The following is a 20,420-nucleotide window of genomic DNA, read 5'->3' on the forward strand; positions in this document are numbered from 1 at the left end:
CTTCCTGGCCCCAGCACGAACAGCCTAGTTCTTTTTCTTGCCTCCTTTTTAAAAAGGTATGACAATCTTCTTTTTACTTCCACAGTTGCACATCAAGGCTGATGAGCTGGATCAAGAGTTTTTAAAAAAAGCTGTATAGATATTTATTTTCTTTAATTGATTTTGTCATTTTGCCTCTCAAGCAATCACTAGAGAGGAAAGGCTCTGAAAAGGTTTGTCTTTCTCTTACAGCACTTGAAGGTAAATATGGCATACCACAGACACAATACAACTGTTTGGGTTCACCTGATAGTAAGCAGTTGTCTGTAAGGTTTGGCTGACACAAAAATGCTCTTTAAGGAATCTTTATATTTAAAGAATATCCTATTTGGATGAGTTGTTTTCCAAAGTGCAGTGAACAAACATCACAGGCTACTGCTGAAAGAGGATGGTTCTGATTTCTCCTCCCCTTCCCCAGAAGATCCTGCCACTTCATCTGTGCTAGCTACAACATTTTACTGGCCATTTTTGAAGGTGATGGCAAGAGAGGGAATCGTTTTGTGCCACTTTAATTCATTAAATTTGCTTAATAAAGAGGCTACCTGATCTGATGTAAGGATGAGGTAGAACTCTTGAGCCATGTCCAGGAGTAGGCTGTAGAGAAGAAAGAAGTTAAAGGAAGGATAGGAAAAGAAATGAAACTTTGCTCTTTTTAACAGCTATGAACTGTCTCTCAATTGTTTCTTGAACTCACTTAAGCTGATGTAGAACAAACTCTTTATCAAATTCCGACTGTAGTCAGAAATGGAAAAGCAATGTTTTTACCTACAGTCCCTCTTGGGTGGGAGGAAGGACACAGGAAAGGGCATTAAAAGTGGGATGTATATACTAGAGAAGCACAAGCACCTGCAGGCTTCCCCTGAAGTTTCAGTATGGTTCCAAATGTGATGCTTGCAAAAAGAGCTGGCCCTCTTTCCTGCTTATACTACAGTGCTTACTCCTGTCTTTTACCATACACACTGGGCAAACCCCAAAATGATATAGTTTTCATCTGGTTTAGTTCCCTTGTTGACTGTTCAACCAGTTATACAACTGTCTATGCCACATAAAGCAGCAGTAGGAATCTTGACTTGGATCTTCAGCTATTTCTTTTAGTAGCAGCATCTGCTTAAGGAGCTACTGCTCTTGTGCTGACCCCTCAGTAGTGTTGTGGGTGAATGTGGATAAACTGCACTGGAGAGCTGACTTCAATTTGAAAATCTTACTTTTGTTTGTTATGGGGGTTTTTTTTGTGTCCATACCAGTGCCCTGTTCTGATTTCCCCACATGATCTCACCAGTAATAGGATAAGCCCACTAAGTCTGTAATTTCCTGCTGTTTATTTTTCAGGGTGCAGCTCTTATTAACAAACTTATCAGAGGGTGATGGGTGTGCTTGTTATCTGCCCACCTCTTCCGTGTTACTGGTACAGCTGTCTGTGTGTGGTTGCTTGAATTGGGGAACTGATCCAGGTTAAAAACAACTTGTGTGTAACTTCTTTTAATGTGTCAGAAGGATGTCTGCCCACAGTGTAATACCACTGCTGCTTTGCAGAGCAAGGGGTACCTGGTAAAGTTGTCCTTGTAGATCATTCCACCTGCAGACAAGCATATCATGCAAAGTAGGGTCTTTTTCTTAGTGTGTGGTTTAAGTAACAGTCAAGTTGGTATTACTGTGAGTTGCTGGAGAAAAAGGTAGTTGAGCTTTCTTTTTCCTCACCATTACTTCATTCTCTTTGTTTCACTGACATCCTAGTGACTATTGCTGGAAGGTGAGTTGATTCAAGCCATGGATCTGACAATAGAAAACTTTGGAAAATTTTTTGTACTCCTTATTTTAGTGAATGAAGGGGAGAAGAAGAGGTAACTTTTCAATGGTTAGGTGGTTGACTGTGCTGCTGCATGTTGGAAGATCTGATGTGAAGGAGGTGTTGGGAGCCCACACGCTAGAAAGATATTTGTGCAGAATTGTGTCTCTTGGGGGCTGCAGAGTTGCACTGGCGAATGAATACCCTGAAATTGAACCACTGCTGTATCTTGGTTTATTTACTAGTTTCTGTGATCCTTGAATAGGGATAGATAAACAGCATGCAGAAAACATCCTCTTTTTAGAAACTTCAGCCAAACTATTTAATTTTGATGAAATGTTATCAACAATTATAACATGAAAAGCTAGAAGACATTGTCCCCATGTCCAACAGCTTCCCAGAAAAGGAATTTTATGACAAAATTAATTGCATAAGTATTTCTTCTAAAAGAGTACTGTTCTGTCATACGAAGTAGCACAATGTTGATAATTACCTATGTCACTTAACTTTCATCTTATTAAACATTTTGCTGACAAAAAATGAACTTAAGAAGTTCCCTATCAAGTCAACCAAATCTTAAATCTAACCTCTTGGATGGTCTCCAGCTGTAACAGTAGCTAATGCTGTTCAGGAAAGTGATGGCTTTCACTCCCTTTATGCTTCCTCAGTATTCCCATTTGTTATATTGCAGGTGTTGGAGGCTACATCTGCACTTAGTCCATTTAATATCCCTTATAAAGGTCATGCAACTCTTTCATCTCTTCTTTAACTTGTTGATATGGCTTGCTTTCACAACCTGTTGTGACAGCAAGCTCAAGTAGCTCACTGCCTGCTGAATGAAGAGGTGTATTCTTCATCTGCTTTAAACTGATCCCTTACTGCTTTCATCATGTACCCCTAAGTTCTCATACTGCAGGGTTTCATAACAACAGTTCTGCGTTCAACTTGTTCACTACATCCCTTCCTGTGTCCTTTGTCCCTCCAAACTGTGTAGACCCTGCCTTGTGATGCAATTGCTGAAGCCCGTTGTACACTTGCCTTTCTCTGCATTTTCCCTCACACTATCGTGACCTTCTTAAGATGTGAAGATCAAAACTGCACACAGTGCCCTGCACATGAGTACATGAAGTTCTTGTGTTGTGGCAAAGTGACACCCTCTGTCTGGTTCACAGTTCCACTTCTGATGACCCCCAGTGTTTCCTGGATGCTGCAGCACATTGAGTCAGTGCTTTAAGGGAGATCTGCCAACAGGAACTTCGCTTCTCTTTCCTAAGTTATTGACCTAAAAATGAACTGTATAACTCTATTATGTGTCATTTTGTCCTTATTTACAGTTCACCCAAATTCATCCTCTTGAAAATGTAATGGAGTCATTAACTTAAAGTGTATTTCACAGCTCTAATTTTTAGTTGTTGTGTTCATTTGGAGGAAGGTGTAATAAAATAGCAGTAGTATGGAAATAGGGATAAATCTATTGCTTAGTGATATAAACACCTGAAGAATGGCTGTTATACTGTTATACTTCAGGCTGGCTAGAGAAGTCTGAGGGAAGCTGTTTGGTTAAGGCTGAAGAATAGCGCTGAGTGAGCTATAACCATAGGAACAAATGCTTCTAGGTCTTCCTAAAATATGTTAAAAAACATTCCATTTCAACTAGTTACAGTGAGCCGAATCTTGAGGCATTTTGCTGGGTATAATAGATTATTAAAATGATAAGAAAAATGCATGGCAAAACAAATTTCAGTTTTGCCAGATAAATTTTCCAAAGTGTCTTTCAAGCAAAGCTCTGAATAAATAACTTGACTGTTTCAATAAGATTTTTTTAAAGCTAATTCTCGTAGCTACATCCCTCTGCATAATTTGATGGACTCTGTTAATGCCTGAGGCCTGCTTTCCAAATTCAAGTCTCCTGTGTGTGCTAAAACAGAACTTTGAGAAGGAACAGAATCTGGTGGCAGATAGTAATAGAAACATAGAATCGTTTAGGTTGGAAAATACCTCTAAGATCATCAAGTCCAACCATCAGCCTAACACTGCCAAGTTCAACAGTAAACTGTGCCATCAAGTGCCACATCTACACCTTTTTTAACTGCCTCCAGGGATAGTGAGTCAACCCTTGTGCAGCCTGTTCTAATGCTTGGCAACCCTTTCTGTGAAGCAATTTTTCCTCACTGGCCTTCCTCCTGATTCTTACCCATAAAAACATTCAACCCTATTGTCACGATCACTAAGCTCTAGACAGTCAAAACACTCCCTAACATAGAGGGCTATCCCAGTGACTCTCCTTCCTTACCTATCCCTTTTGAAGTGTTTGCAGTTCAAGTTATGTTCATGTTGCTCCATTTGATGAAATTAGAAGGCAGAGGGTCCTAAGATGTGAACACAAGATGAACTGTCCAAGTATCCTCTACTTCCTCCTGTGCTATGCTCTTTGTCTTCACAGTAGTATTTGACTGTCTGATTGAAAACTCATCTCGTAAATATTACCTATCTAATTAGAATAAAATAATCCTTTGATATATTATATTCTATATTGCTAGATATAATATTGCAAATGGGGCTTATATGCTGTTTTAGCCCTATGTAACATTTATAATAAATCTATTTTCCTATTACTGAGTTTTTGGGGCCATTTTGGATAGTACCATTTCACTAGTTTCTTCACAGCTCAGGATTAAGCTTTCCTAATACAACAGAATGAGCAATATCTGCAAAACTCCTGTACACTTGAGAAAAAGACCAGGAGTATCTTGGAAAAGGTTTGTTTGTTTGTTTTTGTCTTGTTCTTGGGGTTGTTTTTTTTCACTATAGGTGGTGGTGAGCACTGTCCTAAATAGCAGTGTTGCTAATAAGTATGATTGCCAAAGCTGTGCTGCTGTAATGATGTTCTGTTATCCTGGAAAAGAAATCCACAGGATATCGTCCCTGAAACTAAGAGGATTAACTGTGTGTAAATGTTGCAGTTGAAATTAACTGGCATGCTGACTGCTGCATCACACAGTTAATGTAGGAAATCCTCTTGGCTTAATGGTATGCTTACACACTGTTTCTTGGTATGTGCTTAAGTCATTATTTAGAATGGATAAACAAAATTGTATTTTTTAAATGGGGCAACAGCTAACCCTTTTCAAATTTTGGCTAGTTTGCTATGTTAGAGTCTTGATGCTTTGAATACTTTCAGAGAGAAGGTGTGGGCGGTTTTCCTTAAGCCTTTGTTTAAGTCAGGAGTTGAAGATGAGCTCTCAATCTGTTGTGGTAGCAATGACTGAATTTACAGCAGAGGACAGGCACACACACCTTGCTCTGAGCCAGGCACAATGAAAGCTCCGAGGGCTTTGTGTGTTGTGGGCTCTGACAGTCTTTATACCTTTGAGTCTGAAAGCTTTGGTGTTTCAGATTTATCTTGATGATTAAACAGAAGGAGTCCAAAGAAAACATCCAGTGATGCTTTTAATAATCTATGTGTTCTTTTTCCTCTGATTTTTTGTATATAACCTGCTGACATAAGGTTACTTTGGAGAATAGTACTTCTCTTGTTTGTCCATATGTGGTATCTGAACTTTGACCCGGTTGTCGGCTTCCCTTTTTCCACTTGTTTTTAAATTCCTATGACTATTGAGAAATAGTGTATTTTTAACAAGATATTTTTCACTTACTAGCTTGGTTGTAGGTTCAGTCTATGCAGTTTATCCTTCTGTAGCTAGAGGTTTCTTTTTTAACCTGCATGATTTACACTGTAGAGAATATATCAGATTAAGACCAAGTTTTTATGAGTTACAGTTTCAGTTTGTGACAAAACTACTGTAATTGAAAAAAGTGTGGAGCATAGTTTCAGCTGAAGAAACTATGAATTAATGTAATTCAAGCTGTGGCTGACGTCTTGCTGCTCCCAAAAATGTGAGGTATAATTCCTCCTCATGCTTCCCTTCTTCTCTTTTCATCCACTGCTTCTCTCCTTCCAAAGATGTGGTTCCACCATCTTTCTTGGGTTTGCGCTGTCTCTGAACCCTTGTAAAGCTTGTTTGTGTCTATTAACCTGACAGAAAACTCTCTTATCTTTACTACTGGAGTTAATTTCTGACAGGTTAGTGAGACTGATCCACAAACAGATCTGTCCAGTACCAGAGCTCGTGCCAGGTGGAAAAGGAAGCACACAGGTGGGAGGTAGGTAATAAGTAATGGCCAGTCTTCGCGAACGAAGAACCGGGGAAGGTCTTTACACCTTCCAGCCTGCGCATTGGATTTTTTAGGTGAGACACAGTGTGCGCGGAACTGAGCCCACCCTTTAATCCTGAGGTTCATCTGCCGGGGCCAAGCACGCTTGGACAGTGGCAGCGAGGTCCTCAGGACGTAGATGGATTGCCTTACAGGGCTAACGAGCTCCATCTGCCCGGGGAGGGGCCCCGACCGGGAATCAAACCCGGGTCTCTGCAGTGACAGTGCAGTGTCATTTCCCCTAGACCACCGGGGGCTCCCTGGAAGGTAGGACTACTCAGCTGTTCAGCACTCCTCAAGTCTTCAGAGACTATCCTGTAGCCTCCTTACTCTGTGCCCAGCACCTCTTGTTTGCAGTGGACTAAGAGTATTTACAGCGATGTTTATTGTGGCCCAGATGAAGTGACTTAACTTGCTAAACCAAAAACTCATTTGTACACCTGGTTTGGTAGTTCATGTTAATTGCAGCAGGAAACATGAGAAACTTGCAAGCCTAAAGTTTTGCTACTACAAAAAAAGAAAGCTTGTGTGTGTGCTCTTCTTTATATTTAAGAACAGTCTATTTGTTTATTCTCTCCAATGTTTTCATAAAGATATCAGTGAACTTTAATGTCTGAATGTGATTGGTACAGTTTAAGTTGTTCAAGTGTTGTCTGATTCCCTGATTTTAATATTGTTACATGCTGGGATTTGCTACCTTCCAAGTAGAGCTGTGTATATGTGTGCACACACATACTCTGGCCTAACGCACCTGAGTTCCAGTGACTTAATCTAAACTGTTGGTGGAGGTAGATTTAGCCTATTCTCACTGTCTGTCCTAAAGCAATTACTTTTATACAGTTCCAAAAAAACAGGAGGTAGCAGCTCAAACCACCACAACTGTCTGTGAAGTGAGTTTGTTTGAACACTGAGATTAAACCACACAAATGCACCATTGCCACTTCACACAGATTCCTTAGACATGATGAAACGTAGCTGGGGTCTGGTGCTGTTTTACTACAAGAGGAGAAAATCTGGCACTTTGTTTGTGCTGTGGGAAGTCACCCTGTATTTAGCTGCTCACTCTTTACCCCTCTCTTGAGTATAGCCTGGCTGGCCTCCCTGAGGCTCTTCTGGCAGAAGGAGATGAATTAGTTGCATATATATGCAAAGATGCTGTAAAAAAGCTTCTGCGTTGTACCCCCTGTGTTGTCTGGCACTTCAGTTATTTCAGTTAGAGTGAAGAAGTCTTTGTGGGTGGAGAATAACTAGTACCAATCCCACAGACAACTTGGATACTAAGAAAGAGACAATGTACTGGAGTTTTATTTTGGGACTGCTTGACCTCATTTCAGGCAAGATTTATCTGTTTTTTTAGCATTTTGGATTTGAGATGTATCAGAATGGGAAGAAGAAAAAGGAAATAAATTTGGAAAAAAATGCTTAAGGAGAAATACACCAGTCTGCAAAAAGCCTGCAAAGTGGTCTTCAGTACAAAACTAACTCTTCTCTCTTAAACTGTTATGGATTCTTCCAATTTCTTTGACAAGTTAGGGTATTGACTTGTGAGCAAGCTGCTGAACCATGACTGACACTGTGACTGTGCACTGCGCTATACACAGTCAGTTCCTGTTAGTACGTTGTTCATTGGCCTAGTTACCTTATTCTCCTAGCCTGTGGTGAACAGGAAGTAGCTTGTTGAAGGAGGCAGAGGCTCCCCTATGCTTGCCACAGGAGAAGACCATGCTCGTGGGCTTTGACCACAAAGTTGTAAGGACAGCGTAAGAGAACACCATAGCTTACGCCATGGTGGCTTTTTCATCTACCCATAGCTTTAGTTTAATTGAACATGTTATGTGAGCTTAACCAAAAGAAAATGTTTAATGCCCCCTCTTTCTGCCAACTGCTTAAGGAGAAGGACTTATGGCATGTCTGAACTTTGCTTACTGCTAACTTGCAGTGCTTTTTTTACTTTAAGGGAGAGTACAAAGTAGTGGTGGCAGAGCTCAGTGGGTAGGTTCCAGTGGTTTAAGTCAGCATGTTCTTGTTATAGAAAATAGAGAGCCAGTGGGATAAATTCTAAATCCTGCAGATGTTTAATGACAGGTTTCAGCAAACTTACAAGCTCCTCAAATATGTACAATACCAGAGCCAGACACCATAGACAGGATATTTCAAAGAAATATTTAGAGGTTGCCAATGGAAGCTAAACTTTGAAAAACATGAAGTCATTCTTGAAAGGGTTCAGATTTGCTAAGTATCATGTCAACAGCCACCTATTTCTTGAAGCTGATGTTATATACCTCAGTGAGGAAAATACTGTTGAGTTGTTAGCTTACATATGAAAGAGGGAAGCTTTTGCATGCAGATAGGGGAAAGTACTGATGCGCGTTTAGTATGACATTCTGCTCAATGCATGTTTTATCTTTTTATCTGAGTCTTCAATGAAACCTTTTGGATTTTTCTCTTTCAGAATCGTAATGAAATAAAAAATGGAGCCATCCTTCGATTAACAACATCTCCGGTGAGTTACTGTTCTGTTTGTCTCTTCCTTCAAAGTGAAGGTTCCAATAGTGAATCATTGTGAACTAATGGATGTATGTCTAACAGTGTATCCTACAATCTTCCTGCAAAGGTTATGAGTTATGGAAACAGGGGTGATATCTCAGAGTGACATTTGGTGATACAGTTAGCATAGCTGGGTGGGGCTTTTTGTGTCTCACTTTTCTTCCACTAGGAACAGCTTTCATGTCCAAGATACCTCTGTATCCAAGCTGACACTCAGGTTGCTCCTTTTTTGCCCCAGAGCTCAAAGCCATGAAGCCAGGAGGAAGGGCAGGGATTTGCATCATAGAGAGCTCTGTTGGTAGTCTCAGGTCAGAGCTTTCCTACTCTCTGGGTTTGCGTTGAGTGTAGCAACTGTAACAGTGAGATTTTACAGGGTGGTGGTTTTTTTTTGTTGGAGGTTTTTTTAAAATCTTTTCTTTGAATTTTTTTTCAACACTATCTCCTTGCCAACTCCTGAAAAGCAAGGCAGAGTTGCTGGTTGCTGGTCCATTTTCCTGCTGAGTTAATCAGTACTGGTGCCACGTGCTGAAAGCCACTATTAGTCCTGGAAGATGTATGTCTAAGGCAACAGCAATCCCATTTTATTGCTGACAATTGTACTGTTCCATTAAAATGGGTTACCTCTTCACTGGTGGTGTTATAGCTTCTGCAGATTCAAAGTGTTATTATGGCCAAACTCTGCCGCCCAGTAGACTTTCTTCTCAGCAACCAACTGAGCAAAGGCAAGAGATTTCCATTATCCTTCATCACCTTTTTCAGTGGCCGTTATATACAGTTTTACAATCACAGAAATAAACAGCAGTTTAAGACCATGGCTCTGTCAGGGTCTGTGTGACTCCAGTCTCTTGGCATATGTTGCTAGAACAGCCGTGTACACCGGAGAAGCCACTCGCTGGTAGAGTAAACCCCATTTGGTGGAACTTCCTCAGAAACAGACAACCCTAGCACCAGCTCCTTCTAACCTCTGGGACTTCTTAAGAAAAAATGTCCTCTCCAGTACTGCCCAGACTTGCAATCTCATGGAGTCAAAACAGCGTCTGTGGTTCATCAAGAACCAACATGGTCTAAATGCACTATATCATTCTTTTTGTGTAACCACAGCATGGAGTAACCCCATGAAATGACTCCTGGAATCCTACGCTGTCTCAAAATCCACAACCAGTTGCACCATGCAAAACTGAAGAGAGGCTGTGCTGCAACTGATCTCTGAAAATGTCTGGCTCACTGTCTTCATGACACTTGGATCAAACAATTGGAAATGTGACCTACAAACACAAGAGACAAATTTTGGATGTATAACACTTCCTGCTACTACCTATGGACAGGAAGGTGTGGTTTTGCATAGGGCCATCATTGCTTGGTCTGTTTCTTTGGGGATTTACCTTAGGGTCAATTAACCAAGACAGGAGTCCTTAGGATACTGAGATATTGCTTGTTGCTTACCAATTTATGGACCACTCTGGCAGTGGCCTGCAGTTATGCGTAACTCAGCCATCCTGTTTTAAGACAGAAGGCTAGTCTACTGTAGAGTATTTGGTATTGATTTTATCCCTGAACCAGGGTTTATTTTCAAACTTCCTGATGTTTTTGAAAAGTTTTTTTAACTTTTTCCCAAATTCAGAAAGGTAGTTTGAAAGGAGGTTTTGTCAGATTAGAAAGTATTTGTATTCTTTCAGTAGATACAAAATGAAGTTCTTCATGTTCCCACCCTACAATAGCCTCTTTGCTTTTTAAGGTACTGTTGAAATGGTCATCATAGCAGTACCTAAAATAGATAGATTAAAGGCTTCCAAGCTATGGGTTTTAAACTGGTGACCCATACAATGCTTGTCATTTACCCTGAAAATCTAACAGACCATCTGTTTCCATTTTTTCCTCTGAAATTCTCTATGAGAGCAACAGTACTTGGAAGAGATAGTGTGAAGAACAGACTGCATTATACACTCCTGCAAAATGGGAAAGATGCTTTTCTAGCTGTTAGTACTGGGTGGGAAATGTTTTTCTAATCATGTGAAAACATTAACATTCTGAATTCCTCTCCCCCCTGCCCCCCATTTTTTCTATTGTACAGCAGTATAAAGCTGAAACTATCTTTCCCCTTCCACTAGAAAAAGAAAATCATATCAATAAAAGCGCTTTATGAAAAGGTAGAGGAATTAGGAAAGGAGAGAAAGACTGAGAGAAATTGAGAGCAAGCACATATGGATTATGCAGTTTCTGGGATAGTTTCAGAAAGGCCTGAGCTGCCTACTTCCTGGCTCTTGTGGGGAAAAAAAAAAAATCTGTCATGAACTTCACAAGTCTTTTGAGGAAACTTTTTTTTTCCTTGAAGAGTTGAGAGGAGTTGAGTTGACCAGTTCTGAAGGCTGCATGAACTTAAAATGCTTTTCTAGTGCTTAAATTTTACGCAGTTTATTTCCATGACAGCCACTAGTCTGGCTGTACCTATTCACAGTTGCATGGCCTGAGTCATAGAAATTTGGGTGAGAAGGATGAGATTCAATCTTTTTGAGTCCTATTGTCATAAGCCTCAAATTTTTTTATTACTCATGGACCCAGAGTAGGTGCTATCAAAGATTAAAAGGACAGAGGAAAGAAAGGTAGTTGTATCTAGAGGTAGAAAACCATCATTTTCTGGGTTGACTTTTTTAAAATTAAGATTTGAAATCTAATTCCTCAAAGCTAAATGTAAAATACTTTCTCTTTTTTTATCTCGAGTTTAGGTTATTTTGTGTGTGTATACAGGGATCTTTTTCTGAAAACCATTGTTAATATTGCAAGGGCAAAACTGCAGTTATGGTGTGCTGCTAAATCCATTAGAAACGCTTTCCTTGAGAGATTTACAATGTGCCTATTTTAAATTTCTTTGAGTTAAAAGTTTGCAAACGCCGATCGTTAGGCCTTGTGGAAATTTGAACTGCCTCTTTGTTTCCGTAGGTCTGTTTGCTAAGTTTGTGCGATTCTCTGAAAGGCTGTTTTTCCTAAGCAATGCCATTTTTTTTTCTTTTATAAACCACTCACCACACAGACATTGTTTCCTAGGTAACTTGAGTACAGATTGAATTCCTCTCATATTATCCTTGTTCCTATATCATCTTTCTTATTTATTTTAACCTCTCTTATCATCTTTCTTACCAATTCTTTGGGCTGTTGTGTGTTTCTGCAGTTTTCTTTGACCTGTTTTCCCCCTTTACCCATTTGCTTTTCTGGAGGGACTCATGAAAAGTTTCTTATGCAACATTTCTTTGTATTTGAACATATGACAGTTGAAATGCCATAGTGCTATTGCCTGTTTTGTGATACCCATATTCCAATGCATGGTGGATAGGTGTATAAATGAGCTGTTAATTACTCCCCAGTGTGAGACCGATCCTAAAGGACTTTTGTGTCCTGCAATGCAGCAAGCGGAGTCCAACCTTTTAGTGTGTACAACTGCAGGATTTCTTCAATCAGATCCTGCAAATATTTCTTCAAAAGACTAATCCTTTTTTAAAAGATGCTAAAATACTGATAAAATTAATTTAAAGGAACTGTCCTCTTTTTTAAAAAAAAAATTTAATTGTTTTCTATCAGAAGTTGTTATTTGAACACACGCTGTTTATTTAAAAGTAGCTTCTTGGGCACTTACAAAACATGCCTTGCTCATTAACTATACATCTTAAACAGTGAGTCAAGGGGTAGACTTTTCTGATGTGGTTTTTATGGGGCTGTATCATCTATGTTTCTCACATTTTTTTCTTTGATCCCCTGCTCAGAGATCAGTTGAGTTTTCAAGCCTGTAAGTTGTTTGTAGGAAGATGTATTAGCATTTGTATCATGAGCAATCACGTAAACAGGGGTGTTCAGTAATAGTGTTTTCTCTGAATGCTTCTACAGATAGGAGGAATGTGGGTTTTTACTTATATGTGATCTAAACAGGTTTTTTTAACCTACTTCTGCTTATAAATCTGAATCCTTTATCTTTAAGTAAATGTTTGAGGATTTGGCCTATAATTTTTGCTCTACAATTGCTTTAATATATTCTGTAAATGCATAAATTTTTGCACTTCTAACCTATGATTGTGATTATGTTTATCATGTAATGGTGAATTAGTTGTTAATTGAACCTTGTACCAGGAGCACTTACCATGGAGGTCAATGAACCACTTCTATATTTGTCTTGTCATAGGACAAGACAGAGATTTGAGAAGTGGAGTTGGGCTTTGTCTTTTTATAGATAAAGGTTTACTTTCATTTTTTCAGGTTTCCAAAGACATGTTTTGAATAGTAAGCAAAAAGGATTGTTTCAAATGGGGCAAGAGGAAAAAACGCGTATAAAATGTTGAGAAGTGGCTACTGATTGTATAAACTTACTTTAGGCATATTTGCATAATACATATGGTTATGCATCTGTAATGCTTTGATTTAGTACATGACTCTAGATATGACCATTTCCCTGCTTCTGCTCCCATAATTACCCATTGTGATTCCATAGGACTGCTCTATGTGCCATGTCTGTACAGGGCTTTAGATGTGGAATCTGTGCTTCAGTATTCACGTAAAAGATGTCAGCAATTAATGTGTGTACTAACTAAAATTTAATCCCCTTACCTATCTGGCATCAGATGATAGTCAGTCTTGGTGGGTCTGTTGGATCTGGTGGGCACACAGTGACGATTATGTAATGTATCGACTCCATTGCTCACTGGCATGTGTGCAGTTGTAGGTGAAGTAGCAATAACAATCCAAGAAAAGGCAGCAGTTTAAACCACTGTGGCATTTCAACGCTGAGCAATTTCAATTAAACCACAGAAACTTACCTGTTTGGTTAGTACAGAGGTGTATTTGCTAGTTACCGATAGTCTGAACGCCCTTTTACTAGCCCGATGTTGACTAATGTGACAGGAATCTGTAAAGGATAAAGAAGATAAATAATTACGTAGTGGTAAAACAGCAATTTAAATAAATGGTCAAAATTTCTTCCATAGCACACTCATGTTTGGTAGTGGTTGCTTTTGGATCTGTGACCTCCCTCTTGTCCTTACTTGCTGTATTTTGTATTCTGTAGAACCCGGAGTAGGTCTGGTTAATAAGTTGCTTTCAAAGTTTGCACAAAGTATTTGGTGGCAAAGAAATGATAATTTGATTGGTGGAATCTCTTGTTAGGATGATCTTGGGATTCTTAATCTCCAAATGGCTATTTGAGTCTCTAAGCAAGTCACATCCTGGATTTAGGTCATTAGTTTTCTCTTTAAGCTGACAATCTCATCAAGCTGCTCCTTTTAAGCATTGCTACTCCCTATGGGCAACCTTTCTGGATGTCCTTGGAGCAAGTCATTTAAGACTAGGCATGCAGCTTATGCCACTTGACAGCCTTTTGAAATGCTGAGTCTTCAACAGCACATGTTTTACAAGCTTCCCATCTTCCTTTCTAAACAGGAGAGCAGTCAATTCTGCCTTTCATTTACTTGAGCAGCCTGATTTCTGCTAATTCCCTCTAATGATTCTCAGTTGTGGAGGTTTATATATATATGTATATATTTATTCGTACCTGACTGATATTTCAATAGGAGTACAGACATGGCAGCCAGCTCTGCTATTGCTTTAATGAGCTGTGCTCTCTGTCCATCCACTGATCCCTTGTAAATCATTAAAATGGCTCTATGGTAAAAATTCAGAGTGTATTTCATCTGGGTTTCATTTTTTAATGCACTCATAAGTGAGCTGTACATTCCATAAGCACGTATGAATGCTATGGCAACAAGAACTAGGAGGCTTGTGAGAACTGCATGGTGCTCACCAAAGCAATATTTTCACCCATCAGGTGTTTGGGACAAAAACATCCAATACAACTTTTGTCCATATTTCCAGTGAGACATATACCAGCATTCTTGCTAAGACAAATAGTTGTTTACCCCTTTATTCAGATTTCCTCTGCCATTGCCCATTCTTTTTTCTTCCAATAGTAGAAGAAGCAAGGTTTATTCGAGGCAATGTCTTGCAAAACTTGTTTAATGGAAGAAAACTACAACTGTGTGTAAACTTTGCTGATGGAACATTGGCATAGCCAGATAAAGCCTATGATGATACTAAGCGCTCTTTTATGTACTTGAAACAGGGGCTGAACCACTTTTGTAGTATGGATTTTTGTTCTCTGTAGAGGGTACCAAACTGTGTCTGAGCTAATATTTTGGGTTTAGTCTGGTGAATTTCAAAGCTCTCACTGACTGTGGAGGAAAGAGGATTAATATATCTCTGTTGATAGGTTGGTCCCGCTCATGCTGCTGTAGGTGAACTGTCATTGCACATGCCTGTACTGATGTTCTCAGTTTGGGGGAGAGGTGTGATTAGCTCTTTCCATGCTTGGTATTGATACATGTGTAATGGAAGTTTAACTGGATGGCAGCAACAGTTCACCAGCCCAAGGTGTTCATGCAAGGGCCTGAAATTTCTTCTCAAGAGGAAGGGTAAACCATAGATAATCTGATGTCAATGTGTATGAAGAGCAGCCATTGTTTACACAGCATTTTTTGGTGTGATGTGAAGGGGTTTGGAGGAGGATGTTCTCCTGACTCTACTTACATGTTTTCTTGCTTGCTTTTGTGCTGCACAGGCAATTGCAGTCCCTATCTGTTTGTTCATAGCACTGCTGCTCAAGGTTTGCCCACTCAGATTTATTGGTTAAGCAGCTCAGGAGAGTTGCTCAGTCACACTGAACTAGCTGTTTTGTTCATCTTTTCTATTTGTTTCTTTTTCACTGAGTCCAGGAGCTTTCAGAGGACCGGGTTCCCATGGAAAGCTGGAAGAGCAGTATCCTTCAGTAGGCAGGTAGTGGGAATGTGGTAACTTCCCAAATCTCTGGAAGGTAGGAGAAGGCATGTGCACAGTTCTTAATGAGCTTAAGGTTAAATTAGAGCAACCATGTCCAAAGTCAGGGGAATGCAGCTGTCATGGCAGAACTGAGGATTTTTCAGTGTTTCTTTTCTGAGGTGGGCAGGAATTCAGACATTGCATGTACTCTGAGAAACAGTAATGTTTTGAGGATGCTTTGCATCTCTGGGACTTCCTGAGTTTTTGTAGTGGGGAATCTAGAGTAAGAAGTGGCTCCGTGAATGAGGAAGTTTGGTAAGATAGATGTTGGCTGTTGAACTTCTGGTTCAGGTAATATTAGTTGCTCTGAGTTTTTGTAGCTAACTATAGAAGAGTACTTCAGCAGGGTTTTCTTCAGCCCCTCTGATAAAGGAAGAGTGTTGGAGAAAGTATTCTGTTGTTACACTGGAAGTTGAAAGTTAGTGGTGTCTATTTTTACTTCTTCCATGGGCTTTGGCAAATGGTTTAGCCTATCACCTGCTTAAACTTGAGACATGTTCTTTTAGTACTATTTGAATAGATATTGCCATTACACAGAGATTCTATAAGCCCTTGTCTCCCCATTAGAACTCAAATGCATTGGTAGAGGAGGTAAGTTGGCAGAAAGACCTTCTGGATGACAGAATTCTGCCTTTTTATAGGTAATGTAACTGCTATTGCTAATGTAACTGTAAATGCTAAGCTGCATCACCCTATACTGTAGGCATGAAAAAGCTCGAAACTGAAGATATTCCATTTCTTTTTAATATTGTCTTAACTTAAGACGCTAACCACAGTCATACTAACTAGAAGGTATTTCCTCCCTGTGCATGGTCCTTACCACAGAGGTTCTGGCCAAATGCTGACTGGAGACCATACATTAATTTTTCTTTGTAAAAATGAGAAGTAACAAACCTTGCTAAAGACAGTGGGACACTTAACTTATTAATGTTTTTAGAAGCAATCAAAGTTATGTAGCTAGGAAGTTGTATCTGTAATGACACAGTGCTGTTTTTTCCCTGGACTCCTTCTTTAAATGTTCACTTGCACTAAAAACGACTGCTATCTCAGAATCTTGATCTACAGAGATGACCTCTCTGTGAAAAGTATATTCATTACTTGAACAGAAAAGGAATTGTCTGTCACCACAGCCTTTTCTTCTATATTTCTTCTCCAACTGAGACAGAATAAGCATCATCTTAGAGAAACGTCACAATAACTCTCAGCAGAATTACATTTAATTTGTTTTCCTAATGGCATATAGCCTCTCATTCAGTTTTCATTGGGTGCAGGTAAGAAATGAATTTTAGGAAATACAGTTTTACAAATATCTCTATACATAGTGAGGAGGATTATTTTTCTAAGGAAAGTATTGTCTGGCTAGCTATTAACTGAAGCTTTTGAATATTCCATTCAGGTAAGTGAATGCATCAGATTGAAAACGTGAGATGTATTTTAAAGTATTTGTATGACTAAAGAGAGAGACAATTTAATATGCATTATTGAAATATTTCTTTAGCTTTTTATCACTGGTGTCCAGTTTGAATTTCACTATCTCATCCTCTATTTGAAACATTAATGGGCAGAATAGCCTAACATATGAAGATATTGAACTTACATAAAGATGCATGACAGATAATATTATAGTATTATGTGGAAAGTAATTATTCTTATGCTCCTCATTGTGAGAGTATGTGAGTTTTTGAACTGTGAACAAAAGAAGAGGGGGAGGAAGGAGCAGAAGGCCTGAAGCTGTTCTCTATTTATATAATCTGATTAGGACGGTATATAGTCCTTGTTGTTAAAGGTCATGAGAAATGTGTAAACTGAGTGAGCATTGACAGGAAAAAAAGTGCCACTGTTATTATACTGAGATTGTCTGCTGCAATTTATTTTGATTTCTACTTTTATTGATGTGACACATTAGCTCTTCAAGGCGAAGGCTATCTTTTGTAATGCTTCTGTTTACCTGAGACAATTAGATATCTCTCCATTGCTCAGCTAATAGTTCTGCAAGAGTCCGAATAATTATAGGTAATAATGGGGTAATACAAAAGTAATATACTTTTATGAAAGTAATTTGTTTTTTAGCTACTTTTCTGAACATGGAAGCATTAAGTATCATTAGAATTAAAGATGGCTATTGTTCCTACTTACACTAATGTTTTATTAATGATTTTCCTTGTAACAAAAGCTTTTTTTGGTTTTTTTTGTTTGATTGTTTTTCTGTGTTTTGTTTCTCTCCTAGGCTCAAAATGCACAGCAGCTCCATGAGAGGATCCAATCTTCTAGTATGGATGCAAAGTTAGAAGCACTGAAAGACTTAGCCAACTACTCACGGGATGTTACATTTGCCCAAGAATTTATAAACCTCGATGGCATTTCCCTCCTAACGCAAATGGTTGAAAGTGGCACAGAGTAAGTATTTCGCTTAAACTCTGATGTTCCTTCTGTGTGGGGTGATTTCCTGCTCACTTTCTTAGTGGCTGAAGTATTTCTGCATACAGAATTCTAAAATTATATAAAATTAAATATCTGAAGAGTTTTGGGCTTCTAGGATAATATATTAATTATCAATGAGAATATTTCTTTTTTAATTTCCCCTGACAGTGGGCTAATGGGGACTGGGGTTGAGCAAACTAGGAAGCCACAAGTACCCCCTGTGCCGTAAAATTTTGGGAGACTGAGGTCCTAGTTTCTTCTCTACCTGCTGGAATTTTGATAAATCATTGATACTGTATTTAAAGGCTGATATACAAGTAATGTAATCTGAAAACTATGTTTTAAATTTCACATTACTGAGACCATGTGGAGTAAAACCCACACGTAATAAGTGCATTACTTTATTTCCTTTTTTTTTGATTGTTTTGATCCTGGCTGGAATTTTTCAAATAGCAGTGGTTTTTTGACATGAAATTGAAAGCTAGGCTCTGAAAATACACTTATTCTTTCCCAGAACACCTTATCAAAGTTCACAGTTGGTGAAATTCAGGACCATAGTCCTGAGTGAATGCCCATTGGCTTAATGTGGATTGTTACACTGTTAAATTATGTTCTAACAGTAGACTTTGGCTTTCAAATAAGAGTTTCAGTACTTTGCAGTCAACCCCCATCTACACACAAAGAAATCAACAGGACCCACACCCCTTTCGGAGAGAAAGAAAATGCTCTGAAAGTAAATTTCTTATTCGTTGGTGGTGTTCAGTCTGGTGGGCCAGACTCCAAAAGCAAATTGCTGAAGTCAATCGAAATCCCCTCACAAATGTGCTCATATTCCCTTGGATTCAAGGTAGTAAATAGTGTTAGGAGGTAAAGCAAAAGTAGTAAGTAGACTTCGAAATGGAACACAAATGGTCTCTGAGGGTCCCACACAAGATATACTGGGGATCTTCCACAGAAAAATTAACTGCTATCTAGAATCCAGCAGTCCATAGATTGAGCAATGTAAAAGCATGCTTCACCTGATCCTTGCCTGTCATGTGATCAATGGTTTATTGGACTTTAAATCCTTATTGCCTAACTCCAGCTCTGTACTTCATTTTCAACAACTTGTGGTTTCATCTTCATTATTTTGGGGTTGTGGTCATTTATTTTTTGTAGTGATGTGATCTGTGGCACATGTCACGTTATACCACTTTAAAAAAAATCCTTCCAGTTATCGAATTTGTCAGCCTGTCAAAAATTCATATAATGTTTATTGTTTAGGGACCAAAATTAAGTTTAAAAGCCAAGGCAAGTTTAAGTTTATGTAAACACATGTACACAGTTGCTGCACTAATTAAGAAGTATACTTAATGTGCAGGCTAATACGTGCCTTTAAAGATCAGAACATAAGCAAATTAAAAGTCACTGCCCCTGTGGTTTATTCATGACTTTATTTAGGTTAAATAGTTTAACTTACTCCACTGCAGAAGGTATTTAAACTAAAGCACTTTATTTTCTATTGAAACAGACAGGGAACATTCAGATTTTTAGAAGCGTTCCTTTTAGCTGCACCAAGACTAAAGCAAGTGCCCTCCTCACCCTTCAGATGTGTTTGTACCACTGTTTTGTTAGCTGTGGGATGAGCCAAGTTGCAGCAGACTGGTCTGGATTAAAAATAACTGTTTGGAAGAGAAACTACTTCAGGCAGCAGCACCATTGTTGAAAGAACTGCTCAGCAAATAACACCCTGGTAATAATTCCTGACTGAAGGTATAAGTTTTCAAATCACGCAGCAGACTTGTAAACTGGACATATGGGCAGAGTTTATTGCCTTTTATTTATTTATTTATTTAAAATTTATTTTGGAAGTGGCTTGCATTTGGAGGGAATTAAGTCTTTTCTTTTTAGCTAATGTAATGTGTCATCAAAGATGTATTGATCGATCTACCTGTCTACTCTATTTATCAGTGTTTCTGCCCGTGGGGAGAAACACTTTCTAGTTTGGACATTGGACAAAGACTCAAAATGTAAGAGTTTTCAGCAGATTTACATGCTGATAAACTCCCACTACTCACTGCAGGCTTTAGTGTTCAGCAGCCTAGATGTTCTGCAACTCCTGAGGGTGTCAGCAGGTCATGTTTTTCCAAGTCTGGTTTTGCAAATGGGGTTGTAAAGCAAGGACATCGGGCTACACTGCTTTCCCTTCTGCTTTTATACTGTACATCACTGGCTGATGAGTGCAAACTTAACAGAACTTGGAATTTAATTAAAGGAGCAAACATGCACAGGCTCAGCAGCCAAAGCCTGCCATGGTGCTGCTGTTTTCTTTTCTCATCTGACTTCAAGCTGCTGAACCTGTTCCCCCTCTTCAGGGTCTGACATTTCCTGCCATGTCAACAAACTGAGGTTACAGAGAAATTACCTCTGAAGAACCATTTCTTTGGGTGGCTGGTTTTGGCTTTTTTTTTTTTTTTTTTTTTTTTTTAATTGGTGGTTTTTGGTTTGGTGGGGTTTTTTTTTGTTGCTTGACTGGGTGTTTTTTTGTTTGTTTGTTTTGTTTGTGTTTTGGGGGGGTTGGTTG

General features: G+C 39.0%; 1 protein-coding gene across 2 annotated transcripts in view; it reads left to right on the forward strand.

The window, feature by feature from the left end:
- Window positions 1-20,420, forward strand: part of ELMO1 (engulfment and cell motility 1) — a 311,383-nt gene that overhangs the window by 68,630 nt on the left and 222,333 nt on the right. For both annotated transcript variants that reach the window (XM_027891987.1, XM_027891995.1), the window contains exons 6-7: window positions 8,493-8,543; window positions 17,664-17,833. In XM_027891987.1, coding sequence (XP_027747788.1) covers window positions 8,493-8,543; window positions 17,664-17,833 — 221 coding nt within the window. The remainder of the gene's footprint in view (window positions 1-8,492; window positions 8,544-17,663; window positions 17,834-20,420) is intronic.

This window comes from Empidonax traillii, unplaced genomic scaffold, assembly GCF_003031625.1.
Source record: "Empidonax traillii isolate 1590-97213 ecotype Southwest subspecies unplaced genomic scaffold, ASM303162v1 scaffold14:size4059594, whole genome shotgun sequence".
In the NCBI taxonomy this organism is placed as follows: Eukaryota; Metazoa; Chordata; class Aves; order Passeriformes; family Tyrannidae; genus Empidonax; species Empidonax traillii.